This window comes from Dipodomys merriami, unplaced genomic scaffold (genome assembly GCF_024711535.1).
Source record: "Dipodomys merriami isolate MVZ:Mamm:240054 unplaced genomic scaffold, mDipMer1.0.p SCAF_5, whole genome shotgun sequence".
NCBI lineage: Eukaryota > Metazoa > Chordata > Mammalia > Rodentia > Heteromyidae > Dipodomys > Dipodomys merriami.
The window spans coordinates 37,458,450-37,478,371 of record NW_027206068.1 but is presented as its reverse complement, the minus strand read 5'-3'; the positions used below and the strand labels follow the sequence as shown (position 1 = coordinate 37,478,371).

The 19,922-nt window shown below is 34.3% G+C and overlaps 1 protein-coding gene across 3 annotated transcripts in view; it reads right to left on the bottom strand.

The window, feature by feature from the left end:
* Positions 1–19,922, bottom strand: part of Rundc3b (RUN domain containing 3B) — a 98,978-nt gene that overhangs the window by 67,548 nt on the left and 11,508 nt on the right. For all 3 annotated transcript variants that reach the window (XM_069996400.1, XM_069996401.1, XM_069996402.1), the window contains exon 2: positions 15,051–15,166. In XM_069996400.1, coding sequence (XP_069852501.1) covers positions 15,051–15,166 — 116 coding nt within the window. The remainder of the gene's footprint in view (positions 1–15,050; positions 15,167–19,922) is intronic.

The window sequence follows — 19,922 nt, the reverse complement described above, 5'->3', positions numbered from 1 at the left end:
CTCACCAAAAAGCTGGAAGTGGAACTGTGGCTCAAGTGGTTGAGTGCTAGCTTTGAGCAAAAGAAAAAAAAAAAGAAAGAAAGAAAAGAAAAAAGAAAGAGAAAATAAAAAATGCAAGAAAAATGTTAAAAAAAAAAAAAAAGGCTCAGGGATAGTGCTCAGAACTTGAGTTCAAGTCTCAGGACTGGCAAAAAAACAAAAAAGATTATGAACAAATGTTTACAGTAACTATTCATAAGAGCAAACATGGGAAAATTTTATGTCCATTAACTAATGAAGGATACACAAGATATGATATGGTATATGTAAATAATAGAATATCATTCATCCATAAAATGGAATGAAGTGTGATAACATGTAACAACAGAATGAATCCAAAACCCATGCTCAGTGAGAGAAACTAAACACATACAAAAGTCACATACTTTATAGCTCTATGCATATGGAACAACTAGAACAAATAAATACACAGAGACAGAAAGATTAGTTATTGTAAGGGCATAAATAAGGTGGAGAAAGGAAAACGAAAACTTAGTGGATAGGATTTACTTTTAGGACTGATAAAATGTTCTAGAATATTAACCATGTTTGCATATTAGTCAATATTAGTCATAGTTGAATAATTGAATATACTAACACCCACTAAAATGTATATTTGTTATTAGTAAGTTTTTTTATTGTGGAAATACCATATAGAGGGGTTACAATTACATGAGCAAGGTAATGAGCACATTTCTTATCAAGCATTGTTGCCTCCTCCTTTGTTTCCCCTTACCATCTCTGCCCTCCCATCTCCCTAAAATGTATATTTTTAAATGGTTAAAATGTTAAATTTGTTATAGAAATTTTACCTCAACTTCAAGAATTCTAAAGAACAAAATGAAATGAAAAATATAAGCATGGCTATGAAACATCTATCATATACTAGGTCTAAACATAGAACAGAAAAAATAAGCATAATTATATATATACAAATATACAACATAAAATATATAAGCTGTCAGCTATATTTAGATTTGGGATTTCTAAGTTTTTATTAATGTCTTCTACCATTTTTTATTTGAACTTCTTATCACTTTTTTTGGGTCCGGTCGTGGGGCCTGAACTCTGGGCCTGGGTGCTGTCCCTCAGCTCCTCAGTTCAAGGCTAGCACCCTACCACCTGAGCTATAGCGCCACTTCCAGCTTTTTTCCTTTTTGCTTATGTGGTGCTGAGGAATCGAACCCAGGGCCTCATGCATGCAAAGAAAGCGCTCTACCACTGAGCCACCTTCCCAGCCCCACTTCTTATCACTTTTATGAGGAGTATGGAAAAGAAAGCTAAATGTGACTGGTAGCCTAAAGAAATAAAAGCATAAGTAGAAAAAGGTTCAGTTGTTAAGTAATCATGAGAACTTCTTTCTTTTTACTTTTCCCATTTAAAAAAATATAGTAAAACATTAAGAAGTATACAAGGTTAACAGTCCATGTGACGGAATAAAATTTTAAAGTAAAAAGTCTTCTCAAAAGGCATCAGAACAAACAAGAAATGATGATGTCTATAAACTTAAGAGTAAACTGAAGAATATAATTTGGATTGAAAATTTTATGTAAGTTATGGACATTTGATTGATACTTAATTTTCTCCTGGTTACTAACCTTTACCAATAATTGCTTTAGAGACTAGTACTTTCTGTTTTCACTATCTACAGTTATTTATTCCTGAATCTTAAATTTACACTAACACATTAATATAGAGGTTAGTTCTCTATGTAATCTTAAAAACTGAATTAAATTTACTATGGAACACATAACATTCAATGTTTCAAGAAATATTTGAATATTATAAATTTCTGAGATGCAAAATCTCCTGAACCTTTCTTAAATTACCAAGTACATAACTTAAAAGGGTGTTTCTGAGAGACTGACCTTGACCATTGTTTAAACACCAAATTCTGGCAACCTTAAGGCCATTTTTCTTATCTCTGGTATCATGTTTTGGCCTGAATATATAGGTTTTTACTGGATAAATTGTGTTCATGTTACTACAGAAACAATTCAAGTTTCATTTTGTGTGTGATCAAAAGTTGGAAAGTCTTCAAAAATGCACAAAGAAAACTCAAACCCAAATAGATAGGTTTATCTTTACCTATTGTTTCAAACAGTGTTTATGTTTCACTTCAAAAGATGGTCTCCTGGGGAGGTAACTATCTGCCAAGTCAGGAAGAGCTTTGAGGTTTAAGCCAGAATTCCCCAGCAATGCTTAGGTGTAACTGCTGAACTGGATTTGATAAGTTCTAACACGTCAAAAGAGTTCTAAATCTTTCTGAGTCTGAATTCAAGTGATACTAGAAAACAAAAGAGATAATGACTCCTACATCCAACAATTTTCACTGAGTGCCCCACAGTCATTGTATAGGCAATTTGAGATGAGATAATGAAAGAAAGAGACAAAAATCTTCAGCTTGATGAGGTTTACAGAAGGACAAAAAATAATAAAAAATAAGTAAATCACATATGGTAAGTAATGCACAGAACAAAGTCAGGAGTGCTGGGATCAGAGGAGGAAAGGTGATTTGTAATTTAGAATATTGTGCAATGGTTAGTCTCCTTGTATAGTTTTTAAAAAGAAGGGGGAGTTGACAAATTCAGATCCTAAGAAAAGTGAGTCCTTTACACAGCTATGAGATGATACACTTCTTGATCCAACCAAGAACATAAAAAGGCTTTAGAGAAAGCCTTTTACAGTGTGGTAACTTCAGGACAAAAAAAATTAGGATACCCAAATACAACTAAAAAAATGTTCAAAAACCAGTATAAAATCTAAATGTGCCAGCAGGCCCAATATTTAAGTATAATTAACAGATAAATTCATAGAAAATGACTTCAGTTCCTTATTATACTTGATGTGATTATACGTGATCATCTCTATAAATGTAGCATGCTACTGAAAGTTTGTGATTCTTTAGGGTAATTCAGAAACTTTCTCGTTTTTTTTTTTTTGTTTGTTTTTTGTTTTGGTCCGGTCATGGGGCCTGAACTCTGGGCCTGGGCGCTGTCCCTCAGCTCTTCAGCTCAAGGCTAGCGCTCTACCACTTGAGCCACAGCGCCACTTCCAGCTTTTTTCTTTTTTTGCTTATGTGGTGCTGAGGAAGTGAACCCAGGGCCTCATGCATGCAAAGCAAGCGCTCTACCACTGAGCCACCTTCCCAGCCCCACTTTCTTGTATTTTTAATCAGATATTTTCTATATATTCTTATCTTCTCTAAGTGAACTTTACAAGGTTGTTTGAAACCATGTTACTTCTAAATTTCTTATTTTACCTGTTTTATATAGCTCACTAAATCGCAAATCAACAAGATTACTTATCACATTTTAAAGAATTAAATTATACTTTTCATTTGAATTTTTCCATATTAAGCAGCAGTTTTATGTCTCTTTCCAAAGCTTTACCAGAATCAAGCAGAACAGATTATTTACTCCTTTGTAATATTGTGAAATCAGCAATACTCCTATTATGACATGACTTTTTTAAAGGACATTATCTGATAATATGCCATTCTATTAGCTTTCAAAATGAAGTTTCAGGTAAAAGCATGATTTATGTATCCTAAGTCTTGCATGGATGGACTGCTGAACATGAAAATGGGGTTAAAAAAGAGTATACTCATATGTAAAAAGATTACAAGGAAAATTTAGAAACTTAAAAGAAAATAGAAAGTAAAGACAAAATTATAAACTGTAAGGTATCTGCTCCAGAAAAAATAAGAATGTCCCAGTTATCACTCATTATCAAAACAAAAAAGTAAGGTTAAATTTTAGGTAAGAAAAATATAGAGGGGCTGGGAAGGTGGCTCAGTGGTAGAGTGCTCCTTGCATGCATGAGGCCCTGGGTTCAATTCCTCAGCACCACATAAGCAAAAAGGAAAAAAGCCAGAAGTGGCGCTGTGGCTCAAGTGGTAGAGTGCCAGCCTTGAGCTGAAGAGCTGAGGGACAGCACTCAGGCCCAGAGTTCCAGCCCCACGACCAGACCCCCGCAAAAAAAAAATAGAGGGGTGGGAAGGTGGCTCAGTGGTAGAGCGCTTGCCTTGCATGCTCGAGGCCCTGGGTTCGATTCCTCAGCACCACATAAGCAAAAAGAAAAAAGCAGGAAGTGGCATTGTGGCTCAAAGAGCACTAGCCTTGAGCTGAAGAGCTGAGGGACAGGGCCCAGGCCCAGAGTTCAGGCCCCACGACCGGACCCCCCCCCAAAAAAACATAGAGAAGTGATCGTATGGTAATTGAATGTTGCTTAGGGTTTACTTTACTGTGTTTTTTGACAAACTATCCAACTTCCTAAAGTAGTTGGTAACTAGGCACTGGTGAATCACACCTGTAATCCTAGATATTTAGGAGGCTGAGATCTGAAGATCACTGTTCAAAACCAGCAGGAGCAAGACAGCCTGGGAAAGTTTTATCTGTTATTACCCAGACAAAGATGCAAATGAGGATGTGGCTCAAGGGGTAGATTGCCAGCCCTGAGCAAAAAAAGCTGAAGGACTGAACCTAGGGCCCTAAGTTCAACCCCAATGACATGTGCTTGTGTGCACACCCCAGGACCAGGACACATAGGTGCACACGCACACACACACACACACACACACACACACACACACACACACACATGTGTGTGCATCCCTCCCCTCTCACAAGTAGTTGAAGATCAAGGAGTTGAAACTTTCTATATCATAATGAAAAAGTATTTTTTAATTAGTGTTTTTTTAATTAGTAATTTCACTAGATAAAGTTTCATGAGTTTTGCAAAGTTCCTGAAGTAATGTAACTACAAGATCTCTAACCATAACTCTTTTTTATGTAGTCACTGCCTCCCCTCCCCCATTTGTACCCTTTCAGACTCTGGTCTATTCTCTAACACTATAGTTTGATCTTTTCTACAATCTCATATAGATGGAATTATATGGAATTATACACCATTTAAATGTGGAGAGTTGTTTCAAGTTTCAATTAGCATAATGCACCTGACATTCATACATGTTGATGCAGACAGAAACACAATTTGCTTTTTATTCATTATATGAATATATAGCAGTTTTCTCATTTATCACATGAAGGATATTTGGAATGCTTCTAGTTTTTTACAATTATGAATAATGCTGCTACAGAGATTTTGTGCAAATGTAAGTTCTCATTTTTATCCTCATAACTTTCATGATTCTAAAATATATTTTTATAGTAAGATACCCACCCAACTTTCTTTAATGAATTCCTGTGGGGATTTTTTCTTTTCTTTTATCATATTTTATTAATATATTTGCAGTGGCTCTCTTTATGTATTGACTATTTTTAACTTATTCAAAACATTTCTTAGTAACTTTATTTTTTATTTGTGTGTGTGCATATGTGTGCGTGTATGCCACACACTTGAAAACAGGGCATGTGAATGATCCCTGTGCTTTTGGCTCAAGACTAGTGCTCTACCATTTGAGTAACATTTCCAGCTTTTGGGGGGTAATTAATTGGAAATAAGAGTCTATGGACTTTCCTGCCTGACTTGGCTTTGAACTTCAATCTTCAGATCTCAGCTTCTTGAGAAGTTAGGATTGTAGCCATAAGTCACCAGCACCCAGAAATATTTTTAATTGCTTTGTTTATACCAATTACATTAAATGTAATTATTAATGTGATTGGATTTAGGTCTCTCATTTTATTGTTTAGTGTTCATCCCTTTTACTTTTTCTTGCTTTCCTTTTGAATAATTTCAAAGTTTTGGCATCCTGTTTTAACTATTAGCTATTTAAATAAATTTGTATTTTTATTGTTACTACTTTAAAGACTACAGTACAATATTCAACTCTTAATATGTCTCAGAGTTAATATTTTACTATTCAGGGAAATATATAATCATATACTCGTCTTTTTTTCCAATTTTCTATTTCATTGCATATAAAAACATTTCAACAACTCCAAAACAATGCTACATATTTTTTACTTCTAATAATTATTTTAGAGAGCCCTTAAAAACAGAGAAACAATATGTTATATATTCTTGGATATTTACCATTTTAGTTGCTATTTTTTCATTCATGAAGTTCAGCTTTTCTTATCATATCATCTCCTTGTAGCCCAAAGAAATTTTGTTGGCATTTTTTTTAGTTCTACTAGTGATACATATCACTTTTCCTTAAATTTCTTTATTGCAATTTCATTTCTGAAGCATTTCCATAGAATACATTAGGGGTTAAAAAACCTTGGCTTTTAGAATTCTAAAATGCTGTTCCATGGTCTTCTGTCCATCATGATTCCTGTTGAAAAACCTGCAGTCATTTGAATTACTGTTTCCTACATATAATATAGTTCTTTGGCTCCTTTCAAGATTTTTCTTCTTCATCTTTTAATTTCAGAAGTTTGGTTCTGAAGTGGCAAGGATGATAAACTTTGAGCTCATCTTTCTAGATGTTTGCTATTTTTTGTTCAATGAGAACACTTGAAATCTATTATCTTAGCAATTTTCAAGTATACAATATAGTATTATTAGCTACAGTCACCATTATATACAGTAGGTTCTCACCTTGGGTCAATATCTTCCCTTTTCTCACTTCACAGTCTCTACTAACAATAGTTTATTCTCTGTTATCAGAATCACTTAAAAATGATGCCACATATAAGGGACATCATTTATCTTTTGGTGTCTACCTTATTCCACTTGGCATAATGTACTCCATATTCATCCATGTTATTGAAAATGGCAGCATTTCTTCCTTTGTTTGGCTGAATAATATTCCATATGTATATAGACCAGAGTTTCTTCATTCATCCATCTATCAACATATGTTTAGGTTGCCTTCATATACTGGCTACTGTAAATAATGCTGCAATAAATATGGAAAAACAAATATATATTTGAAACAGTGATTGTTTCCTTTTGATGTATACCCAGAAGGGAATTTGTATATCATGATAATGATAATTTTTTGACAAATCTCCATACTGTTTTCCATAGTGACTGATATTTTGCATTCTAACAGTATGCAAGGATTCACTTTTCTCCATACTCTTACCAATACTTAGCCTATGATTTATTTAATATCAGCCATTCCATCAGGTGTGATGTAATATCACACTGAGGTTTGGATTAGTTTTTTGATTAGTGATACTGAGCACCTTTTCATAGACAGGCTATCCATCTTTCCCTTCTTTGGGGAAAATTTATATTGAAGCCCTTGCCATATCTTAAAATGAAACTTACTTTCAGATTTTAACTGTTTCTTAAACAGTTCTTTAATACACTGGATATTAATCTCTTATTAGATCGACTATATAAACATATTTTCTTCCATACTGTAAAATGTCTTTTCATTTTGTTGATTGTTTACTGCATAGAAACTTAAATTTGATGTAACTCAACTTGTTTTGCTTATTTGTCTTTTATATGTTACTGGTGTCAAATCTACCAAAAAATAAATTATTGCAAAGACTAATGTTAAGGAACTTTTCCTTTATGCTTTCTTCTAATAGTTTTACATTTCATATCTTATGTTCAGATCTTTAATCACTGTAGCTGAATTCTACAAGAAGGTTCCATTTCTCCTTTTAGAAGTGGATTTTTCTGAACAATATTTGTAAAGACAATCCTTTCAACATTGTGTTTTCTTGGAAACTTCATACATATATACATTGTATGTATATAATTTAGCATCTTCCAATTTGGATACTTTTAAATTTCTTATTTTTGGCTAATTGCTCTGGAGAAGACTTTCAATATGTATTGAATAAAGTGGTAGGAGTACAGTGTTCTTGTCCTGTTCCTGAAATGACAGAAAAAGATTTCAGCTTTTCGGGGCTGGGAAGGTGGCTCAGTGGTAGAGCACTTGCCTGAGGCCCTGGGTTCGATTCCTCAGCACCACATAAGCAAAAAGAAAAAAGCCAGAAGTGGTGCTGTGGCTCAAGTGGTAGAGTGCTAGCCTTGAGCTGAAGAGCTGAGGGACAGCGCCCAGGCCCAGAGTTCAGGCCCCAGGACCGGACCCCCCCCCCCCAAAAAAAAAAAAAGATTTCAGCTTTTCAAAATGGTAACTGTGGACATTCTATGTTAAACATTCCTCTTTAATTTTTAAGAGTTTTTTTTTAATCATGAAAAAATGTTTGTCAAATGTCTTGCAGTTACTTTGTTTTCTCCATATCCAAGAACATTTAGCTATTATTTCTTCAAATATACTTTCAGTACTAATCTCCCAAGACTGCAAAGGCATATTATGTCTTTTGTTATCTAAGAGGTCCTTGAGGTTCTGTTCATTTTCATTTGTTCTTTTTCCCCCAGTACTAAAGCTTCAACTCAGGGCCAAGGGGCTACCCTTGTGCTTTTCTGCTCAAGGCTAGTTGTGGCTGGAGCCACAGTTCCACTTTCAGCTTTTTGGAATCTCACAGACTTTCTTGCCCTGGCTGGCTTCAAACCATGATTCTTAGAGTTCAGCCTCCAGAGAAGCTAGGATTACAAGGGCCAGGCTCATCTTTGTTCTTCATATCAAATTTTTATTGATATATGTACTTTCACATTCACACACATATCTGTTAACTTCATTCTATTATAAAAACTTCTCTAGTGAATGTACTTGAAGTATTTTACTTTAGTTCTAAATAAATCTATATTTTTTCAAAATTCTAAAGCTTTTTCAAAGCTTTACACAGAACTTCCATTTTTTTATTCAGTTCCCGAGTGTTTATCTTACATCATGTAAGATACATCACGTAACTACACTCTGCTTTAATCTTTGCCTGCTGATACCAACATCTAGGTAACCTACAGATTGACAAAATAATTGTCTTTTTCATTGAGAACTGGTTACTTTTTTGTTGCTATTGTTCTTTGTATGTGAAACTGCTTTAGGCTTTATATTGAATTTTTTATTACTATCATTAGATTTTTAAATCCTGTTAGAATGTCTACTTGAGTATATTGACATCTTTTTGTTTGGTTTGGCAGAAGTCAGATTCAGATAGCAAACTCCTATAATATGTGGGCAGAGGTTCCAATTTAAATTCAGGTAGTAAAGCCCACATTATACTTCTTTTGATCTTTCTCATGCTTATGCTACTCTGGAACTTTGGTAGGTTTATATCCTAGCTCTGTTCTTAAAATCTTACACTAGGAGTTACAAATTCTCTCTTTCCTCATAGAAAATAAAATGTTTCTCTTAGAATTTTAAAATATACTGTTACATAGCTCTGGGCAACTGAGGCTACTTCTTTGGGGAAATCCAAGAAAAAAAGAAAGAAAGAAAAAAACACAGAAATCCCTTAGCACTGTCTGGCTTGCAGAAGCCCTTTCCTGACCCTGTGACTAGAAAGGCAAGGTTCTGTTGGCAGTGCCCATGGTGCAAGTGAGGTCTAACATTCACTGTAAGCTGAGCTTACAGGACAAGAAAAACAGACATACCACTTACTCCCAAATTGTTTCTTCCCCAGGTGGCTGCTATTGTCTGCTTCTGATATAAGAAGTAATTGCTTTATTTATTTCGCCCACAACTTTGAGATACAACCAGTAGGAGTGTGCTATAGTCCTAATAAAATTATGTTCTAATAACATTAAAATTCTCCCTTCTATCATAATATAACTGGAGAATGAATATATAAAGAGAAGCAATTAAAGTTAATTAAATGAGATCATATATGTATAGCTTTGGCGCATAAAATTGGTAGTCTTAAAAAAAAGCAATTAGATGTGACACAAGTGGTTAGAGCATCAGTTGTGAGTAAAAAAGCCAGTCAAGAGCAAAAGGCCATGGGTTCAAACCCCCGTATTCATACACATACACACAACAAAACAAAATAGCAAAAGCAACAAAAAATACCAGAGGGCTTTCCTTCTCTACTATGTGTTCAAAAATAATGACCTCTAAGCCAAGAAAAAAACCTTCACCAGAATAGAAAAACGTAGATCTATAAGCATTATAGGAAATAAAAAAGGAATGAAGATACACACACACACACATACACACAACACACTCCAATCTGATTGAAAATATGCATCCTTTCAGTAACATGCCTATAACCAAAAGCAACTCCTCAATATATAGTAACCATTTCACAAGTTCAACATTTTTAGGCTCCACCTGGATGATGTCATGCAACATTAATCTCAGTATGTCTGGTTTATTTCACTTGACACTATTTCCTTCAGTCTCATCCATGTTGTTGCTAATGACAGGATTTCCTTATTTTTATATGTTGAATAATATTCCATCATGTGTATATACCCGTTTCTTTATCCATTTATCTGTAGATGAACATTTAGGTTGATTCTACATATTAGTGTGAATAATGCAGAAATTAACACAGGAAAAAAAGAAAGTCGTTATTTTTTCCTTAGGTCATGTGAGTTCCTTATATATTTGGAATATTAATCTCTTATTAGATGCATGACATCTAAATATTTTCTTCTATTCCATAGGCGGTTTCTTCATCTTGTTTAGTGTTTTCTTGATTGTACAGAAGCTTTTTAGCTTGATGTAATCCACATTGTTGCTTTTGAACTCATATCTGAAAAAAATCACTGACAAGATCAATATTAAGATTTCCCCTAGGTTTCTTCTAGTAGATTTATAAGTTCAGGTCTTATATTTAAGTGTTTAATTCATTTCAGTTTTTTTTTCTGGTCCTGAGGCTTGAACTCAGGGCCTGGGGTTAGTCCCTATGCTTTTTTGTGCTCAGGGCTAGCACTCTACCCCTTGAGCCACAGCACTACTTTCAGCTTATTCTGAGTAGTTCATTGTAGGCAAGAGTCTCTCAGGCTTTCCTGCCTGGGCTGACTTTGAACCATGATCCTCAGATCTCAGCTTCCTGAGTACAGGATTACAGATGAACCATGAGCACCTGGCTCATTTCAGTTGATTTTTATACAATATATGAGGTGTAGGTTTTATTTCATTCTGCTGAATGTAGATATTCAATTGTATCAACACCAGTTACTGAAAGGACTGTTTTCTCCTACCATTTGCTCTTGGTATCTTTGCACAAAATCAAAGGTATTCTTGGTTCAATCTGTTTTTATGAAGTACCATGTTATTTTGTTTACTGTAGGTTTGTAACATATTCAATGTATATATGTATATGTATTTATATACTTGCATATGCAAATCTTTTGAGACAGGCTCTCACTACGTGTAGCATAGGTTGGCCTCAAACTCATCATCCTTTTGCATGCTGAGATTGCAGGTGTACAGCACCATGCTAGTCTGTAGCATTTTTTTATGTTAGTCTCCAGCTTCGTTCTTTATGTTCTAAATTGCTTTGAATATTTAGGCATTTGGAGGCTTCTAAATGAATTTTAGGGTTTTCCTATTTCTTTGAAAAATATCACTGTAGAGACTCTTAATCCATAGACAACTTTGGGTAGTATGGACATTTTACAAATGTTCATTCTTCCAGACCATGAACATAAACTAGCTTTCCATTTACAGTTATGTGCTGCACAGTAAGGCTGCACTCAACAATAGACCAAATATCCATGGTAGTTCCATAGGTTATACTGTCAAATGATGCTGTTCCTCTTTGTGTAAATATATTCTATAATGTTCTCACAATGATGACGTCACCTAACAACATTTTTCAGAGTAAATCCCCATCACTAAATGACACACAATGGTACCTGCATTTTTTATAATCATCTTGTTCATTTCTGAAGTACACCAAGAAAATAATACTCTATTTATCCTCAGTGAACTTCATCTCAGGGAAAATTAAAGAGATATAAAACCTAAACAAACAGTAGTTAATTATTTTTTTAAGAAAAACCTCTGGGGGCCGGGAAGTTGGCTCAGTGGTAGAGTGTGTGCCTCTTATGTATGAGGCCCTGGGTTTGATTCCTCAGCACCACAGAAGCAGAAAAAAGCTGAAAGTGGTGCTGTGGCTCAAGTGGTAGAGTGCTAGCCTTGAGCTGAAGAGCTGAGGGACAGTGCCCTGGCCCAGAGTTTAGCCCCCACAACTGACCAAAAAAACCTTAGGAAATTAACATGTACCAATCATGGAATGTAAGAATGAAAGAAATCAATAGCAGTGATGGAAGTGCAACTCAAGTAATAGAGCATCTGCCTAGACAGTGCACAGAAGTCTCGAGGTTCAAATGCCAGTACTGTAATAAAAATCAATATAATCTTAATATAGATTAATATAGAGTTTAGTTCACCTGAAGCACTTTACACAGACCTGACTGCTAGATTTTAAGGTCAACACTGATAAAGTACTCATGAACTTTGGAAGAATAACTAAGACTGCACTGGTTTCAGAAGATTGAAGATGGGATACTTTGCCTGGGTGATAAAAAAAAAGAGCAATAGGGGAAAATACTACAGAAAAGCAATCATTTAATAAATTAAGCTCATGTTTGAAGAAGCAGAAAAGGTCAATGTTCAATGAATTAGTTGTCTGCACATAAGAATTTTATAACTACCTAAACTGTCAAAATGTGATAAAATACTTTACTAATTTCCCAGAGATCAGAAGTAATAAAAGCAAAAGACCTTGTGTTCACCAACTAGACATACTGTTGATTGGATTGTATTAATAAAGGCAAATGAGAATAAAGTAGTCTCTTCATCTGCAGTCCTTGGTTCACCAATAGCTGAATTGGTGCTATAGAGTCACAGGGTAAGGGAGTAATTGAAGGCAACATGCCCAACTTAATGTTCCATTTACATGAAATTTCTGTAGTGGTTTTTATTAGTGGATATGGGGTTCAAAGTGAAGAGAAATCTTGTACTTTAAAATTAGTAAGTAAATGTTCAAAAAAGACTAAACCGAAGAAATTAAACTAAGCTTTTCATATTTTTAATATTCTGTGATTAATTTCTCGTCAGCTATGTGCCAGAAAAAGTAATATCATTGTCTGACTAAGGGATTACTGCAAATAAGATTAATGTCTCTAATTTGACAAACCTCCTTTCTTCAATAATGGGTCCTTTAGCAAGAATTAAGTAGATAATTACATCAATCTTCACTTTATCTGTGTTAGCATGATTCACATTCTATCTGAGGGAAATGTTTTACCTTCTCTGGAAGAATTAATGTTCATACCAAATATTCTTTATTTTAAAAAATAAATAGGCCTGTTGGAAGTGGATCATGTCTGAAGTCATAGCTACTTGGGAGGCTGAGATCTGAGTATCTTAGAACCTCATGAAATCACACATTTTAATTTGTATTTCTACAAAGAAAAAGCATTAGCAAAATTCACTGACATAAATATAAGTTTTAAATGAATATAGCATACTATAATTATAAAAGCTTTCCAAAAAATACTAAAAATTAGAAAATAATACATGAAAGTTCCAGGGTCTTCAATCATTATAATAAGGAATTTCAAAAGTTTAATCTTTTTATAATATATATATATATATATATATATATAATCATAGTAGTCAATTCATAAGAATCTTTTTAGAAGCATATTTTTATTGTTTATTTTACCTAATTTAATCTTAGCACAGAATTTAATATATCAGCTCTTTTACTATCTTAGTCATAGTAGTCAACAAGAAATTATATTCTTATTATAGTAGTCCCCACAAGTTACAAATAAATTTGTTTAGAAGTAATTCAAAATATTCCTAATCTATATTCTGCTAAGGCACAATTTAGAAGCTAGTACATGGTATGGTGGGTTCACTTACATTGTAATGAATCTGTCTAGTTACTCAATATGGGACTGATAGTTTTTCCATTGCTTTTGTACAAAATTAAAATATACGATCATCATACAACATAGTAATCCTGACACTATCTCTATAGTCCTTGCTTTTATAAAATATATTTTCTTATAAAAAATAAGAGCAGAAAATAGAGGAAACACTACCCAGCAAAAATGAGAAGCATTTAAAAATACTCTTAAAATGTAAAATAGCTCTAAAAGAGCTATTTTTTCTTTCATATAAATTTAACCCTTTGATCTAGATTCACAAAACTCCTAAAATAATTTAAATAGTAAAACATATATGCTACCAGCCTCAAAAGAATAGACTTACATTCAGATTAAATCTAATAGACACTCATGATATTACTAGAGCAAATTACTATTACAAATTTAAAATTATACTATGAGATTTATGTGATATTTATTAAGACATATTATATAATTCTTTTTTGGGGGGGGCGGTCCGGTCATGGGGCCTGAACTCTGGGCCTGGGCGCTGTCCCTCAGCTCTTTAGCTCAAGGCTAGTGCTCTACCCCTTGAGCCACAGTGCCACTTCCAGCTTTTTTCTTTTTGCTTATGTGGTGCTGAGGAATTGAACCCAGGGCCTCAGGCATGCAAGGCAAGCGCTCTACCACTGAGCCACATTCCCAGCCTATAATTCTTTGTTTTAGTTAGCTATATCTTAACTATACATTTAATTTTCAAAATTATTAGAATTCAGAGATAACAAAGGTCTTGTATTTCTCTTTAAATTTTAAGAGATCTGTATTTATGTCATAAATATACTTATAGACCAATAAAAACAAAATCAAATATCTTTTTTATATTTCTTTCTTATTTCAAATTTTATTATTTATTTATTCAGGATTTTGTGAGCCAGAGTCACCTTATCTACCCCAGGCTATCCTGGAACTCACTACTATGAAGCCCAAGCTAACCTCAAACAGAATCCTTCCTTCATCTCTGCTTCCCAAGTGTTAGAATTAGAGGAACGAGCCACCACCCCCAGTCAAACTTTTGTTCAAATGTACTTACTGCTGAAAACATTTCAAACATTACTGACTTGAAGAAGTAGATAATAAGGGAACAAACTTAACGCATGGGATGCCTATCTGCTAGTAATTGATTGTACTCTTACAAAAAGAGACTTTGTGCCTGTATGTGGCAATCAATATATTCAATACTTTTTAAAATCACACCTTAGAAATATATGTAAATCTGAGGATGGAGACACTTTTCTAGGGAAATAAAAAAAAATTAGACAATGAAAAATCAGTTTTATGTTTCTCAAAATGTAGCTTGGTGACTATCTAAATCACATTAGTCTGTATGACCAAGCTTATTATACAAGAAAGCTTTGTAGAGATTAAAAAATTGATGCTGTTGTTACCTTTTAGCCGGTGACTTAGAATCTGTTCCAAAACAGCTGCAAAATTGTTAAATTCAGGAGACGAATCATCAATTGTCTCAAAGCAAGACCGATCAATCAAAGTTTTCACAGAAAACCTATGGACAAAAAGATTATTTTTTTCAGAAAGTTAATTCATCTACTTATGGATAAAAAGTGGGGAGGAACAATTTTGGGGAGAATTATAGAAAAATGTATAAGATTACACATCTTGAAAATCCTATTTACTCAAATTTACTCTATAAATAGAAAATTTTACAGTAAGATCTGACTTTTCCTTGTATACTAATTATTTGCTGAGGATTAAATGATTTTCTTTCAGATTCATGTATTAGAAGTATTCAGATTTAAGTATCAGAAGTAAAGGCTTTGCGAGGTGATAAGGACTGTTCTATTAATACTGTTGTAGAAGTTCAGGGAGCTTGTTTGCCTCTTCTACCATATATGGATACATAGAAAGAGCAACTATGAGGAACAGCCTCTCACCAGACAGAGTCTGCTGGCACCTTGATCTTGTTGCCTTCGGAACTGTAAGCATTTTAATTTGTTGTTTATAAATTACTCAGTCATTAAGATAGTTTGTAATAGCAGCATGAAAAACTAAAATACTATTAGCCAAACTAATCCAGGAATAGTTCTCTATTCTTACAGCTCTTAAAATCATAATCAAAACATGCCAAATTATATTGCAAATACTCAAAAGTCATAATATTATAGATAATTCCCAATTCACTGACTATATTTTGACCTTTTGATGATGGAATAGTGTACAAATACAACCACTCTGGTTTTATTTTTGGTAGTCAATAAATTACATTATTCAATACATTCCTATAATATAGGAAATGTGTTAGATGATTTTGTAGATGAATCTTTGGTGTTCTGAGCAAGTTTAAACTGGACTTTGGTCTTTCTTAGTACCTAGAACTATTTCCTTTACAGAACTTAGTTGTAAGTGCTATTTTTAATGAATAACATAGAAATGTTGAAATGATTATTTCAGAGCAAAATAAAAATTTAACATGCATATTTATATAATCTATATCAAAAATTCAAACACAAAACAATTCAATCACCTTAACTTCTCAGCCTATCTTTTTAAAAAAAAATTTATTTTGAAAATACCATACAGAGGAGTTACAATTACATGGGCAAGATAATGAGCACATTTCTTATCAAGCATTGTTGTTTCCTCCTTTGTTTCCCCTTCCCATAGCTTCCCATATCCCACTCCCCATATTCCCTCTCCCCCACCCCCGCCCCGGCAAAGTTGTAAAGTTCATTTTTCGACATAACGACTTGTACATCTCATTGCTGCAATGAGATCTCATTTTTGGATCACTTCCAAACATTTTATTCTTCACACATTAAATGCTGTGCAACACCTCTGAGAGTTCCTTTAGTGTTTGGCATAATCACTTCCTTTTCCTCCTTTCTATACAACCACTTTCCTCATTTATATTATGAAGTTTTCATCTGGTAAATTCCCCTAACTGCATATCTAGAGTCTCCTGAGCAGCAGCAATGTTAATTCCATGTATATTTGATTGGAATTTTACTTTGAACATTATCCCTTTCTATTTCTTTTCTGTAGACTCATTTTGAAAGTTGGCTAATCTACTTCTCCAGTTATCCATTTTCATGAAACATCATGTGGTTTTAGTACTCAATTCTCTAAAATCATGTAGTTAGCTAACTCCATTATGCTAGAGTAATGCAAATCTTATCCTAAAACACTAGTTACTATCTAGTGCTATGAAAACCAAAGCAGTAAAAAATAATTTCAATATATTTAAAAAGCATCACACAGATGCAGTGCTATTTCCTGATGATGACATTAATATTAGTCATCTATTTCCTCAAAAGGACTGCTTTTTAAATAATGAAATGACAATTTGATGAATATCTAAAACTATCAAATCACATTTAAGTAACAGTTTTTACATAAGAATTAAAAACCAAAAATTTACATAGAAGGAAGTTACTATTAAATTTCTATGCAGCTCTGAAATTTTTGCTTGAAAATGTTCACTTTCCCATCTTCACTGTCCATAGGAAATCCTTTTTAACTTAGAACTAATACTGATTGCCATGGTTATCTTTATACCTAAGAAAATGACTATCTTTTTACATCAAACCAAAAGAAGTGAAATAATTATGAAATTATATATTTTTTTCTTTCTTTTCTATTTTTTTATTTTTTTAGTTGGTCATGGGGCTTGAACTCTGGGCCTGGGCACTATCCCTGAGCTCTTCAGCTCAAGGCAAGAGCTCTACCACTTGAGCCACAGTGCCACTTCCCATGTGGAGATAAGAGTCTCATAGACTTTCCTGCCCAGGCTGGCTTTGAACCATGATGCTCAGATCTCAGCCCCCTGAGTAGCTAGGATTACAGGCATAAGCCCCCAGTGCCTGGCATTGAAATTATATTTTTGACATGTTTTATAACCATATAAAATTGATTCCTCCCATACTTCATAGATTATAATTATAACAAGATAATTAAAAAGAAAAAAGTGAGAATAAAAAAAACTTGCTCTTAAATGTCTATAGTTTTATTGTGAAATTACTTAAAAAGAGAAATTCACTTTTAACCTATAAGGTTCTACATTAGTAATATACACATATGTATTTACAGATATTCAGAGAGATTAAGTACAAAAAAGTTCTAATAAATCTGAAGATAACTAACTTATATAAACACAGCTAGGATTATCACACTTCAAAACTAAAAAGTTTAAAGTCACTAATTTGAACAATTTTTAAAGCTGAGCTCAGGCACAGCACCCAGCCTTGGTCCTGAACAATTTTTAAAGCTGAGCTCAGGCACAGCACCCAGCCTTGGTCCTGAGTTCAAGCCCTAGGACACACACACACACACACACACACACACACACACACACACACACACACACACACACACACACACACACACACACACACACACACACACACACACACACACACACACACACACACACACACACACACACACACACACACGCGCTCGAGAACGATTATTCTTAAAACATAAGAATCTGGGCTGGGAAGGTGGCTCAGTGTTAGAGTACTTGCCTTGCATGCATAAGGCTGATTCCTCGGTACCACATAAGCAGAAAAAGCCTGAAATGGTGCTATGGCTCAAGTGGTAGAGCACTAGCCTTGAGCTGAAGAGCTGAGGGACAGCGCCCAGGCCCAGAGTTCAGGCCCCACGACTGACAAAACATGTTGAAAACAAAAATAAAAAAACACAAGGATCTAAATTCTGACAGTTATTTCTACTATCTCACACAATATATACAGGATTCCTCTCAAGATGCCCTTGCTGTTTTTAGCAGAGAAATTATCCTTTATCATTAAAAAAAAAGCTATCATCAATAATCAAAAAAGGAGATGGCTGCTAAGGAAAATGATACGAATCATAGAAAATAAAATATAAAAAGTAATTTCTTGTGATAAACCTAAGACCTAAAAGTATTTTTTATCCAAGAAACTATTTTAAAAACTTTTAAATTATCAATTTGCCATTTTTCAAGTATTAATTAGGGGTAGGTAGGAAGAGGGAAGAATGATGGAAGATATGACTTTGATTAAGATGCATTGTACAAGTGGGGGGCTGATGGCTCATGCCTGTATCCTAGCTACTCAGGAGGCTGAGATCTGAGAATCGAGGTTCAAAGTCAGCCGAGACAAAACAGTCCACAAAACACTCATCTCTAAACAGGAAGTGACTCAAATGGTAGAACTCTTGCCTTGAGCTGAAATGCTCAGGGATAGCCCCTAAGCCAGGATATGTTAACTTGAAATTCCTTATACAAATAGTTGAAGACAAAAAAAAAAAAAGAAAATTAAAAAAGAAAAGAATTCCCAACCAAAGGCAGGTATGATAGTTCAAGCCTGCAATCCTAGCTACTTGGGAGGGAGATCGTGATGCCAAGACTGCATTTTTTTTTTTTTAGTTTGAGAGACTTTATCTTAGGAGAAGTACAATGGCTGGGTGCTGTGGAAGCGCAAGTAGGGGGATCACAGTCCCAGTCACTGGGAACATAAAGTAAGACTCTACCTACAAAATAACCAAGAAGGGTCTAAATAGGTGGTAGAACACCTGCCCGAAAGTACAAGGTTCTGAGTTCAATCACTAGTACTGTTGAGGGGGGGAAAAAAAGAATTCCCAACCAACAGAGCTATTTCCTTTATGTTTTCTCTTTTTGGAATCTATTTTTAAAAGTTTTAAAATTAGAAAACAGTATTATTTCATCATATAAAAATACTTACTAAATAAAAAGACTACTAAATGTAAAAATCAAAAAGGTAAAAAAGCACATTTAAAAGTATTTTCCTCATCTGTAGTGTCAAAATTTCTTCATAAAGAGAACTGCTAATCTAAGCACTTTAAAATGAAATATGACCAATAATGATGCCCCATGATCTGTAATCCTAGCACTCTGGAAGCAGAGGCAGAAGATCATAAATTCAAGGCTACCCTGGGCTTCCCAATGAAACACTATCTAAAAACCAACCAACCAAACAACAACAACAAATCATATAAGCAAATTATGGCAGGACCTAGCCCCACTTAAGAAAATAACATTAGAGGACTGGAGACATGGATCAATTGAAAAAGCTGAGGGATGGACCAGACAAGGGTATAAAGTCAGTATAAGCGCTGTGCTCCCTTTAGGAGCTTCCCTTTTTCTGCCTGGCCCACAACTTCTGTGGCCTGTGGGCTGAACCCATTCCCACATGCTCCAGGAGACTTCCTACCCCAGTTTGTGAGCTCAGCAGTTACAAACATTCAACCCAAGGAGTACCCCCAAAATGTGTCAGAAGGTGAAGAAAACAAACAGAGCTTTG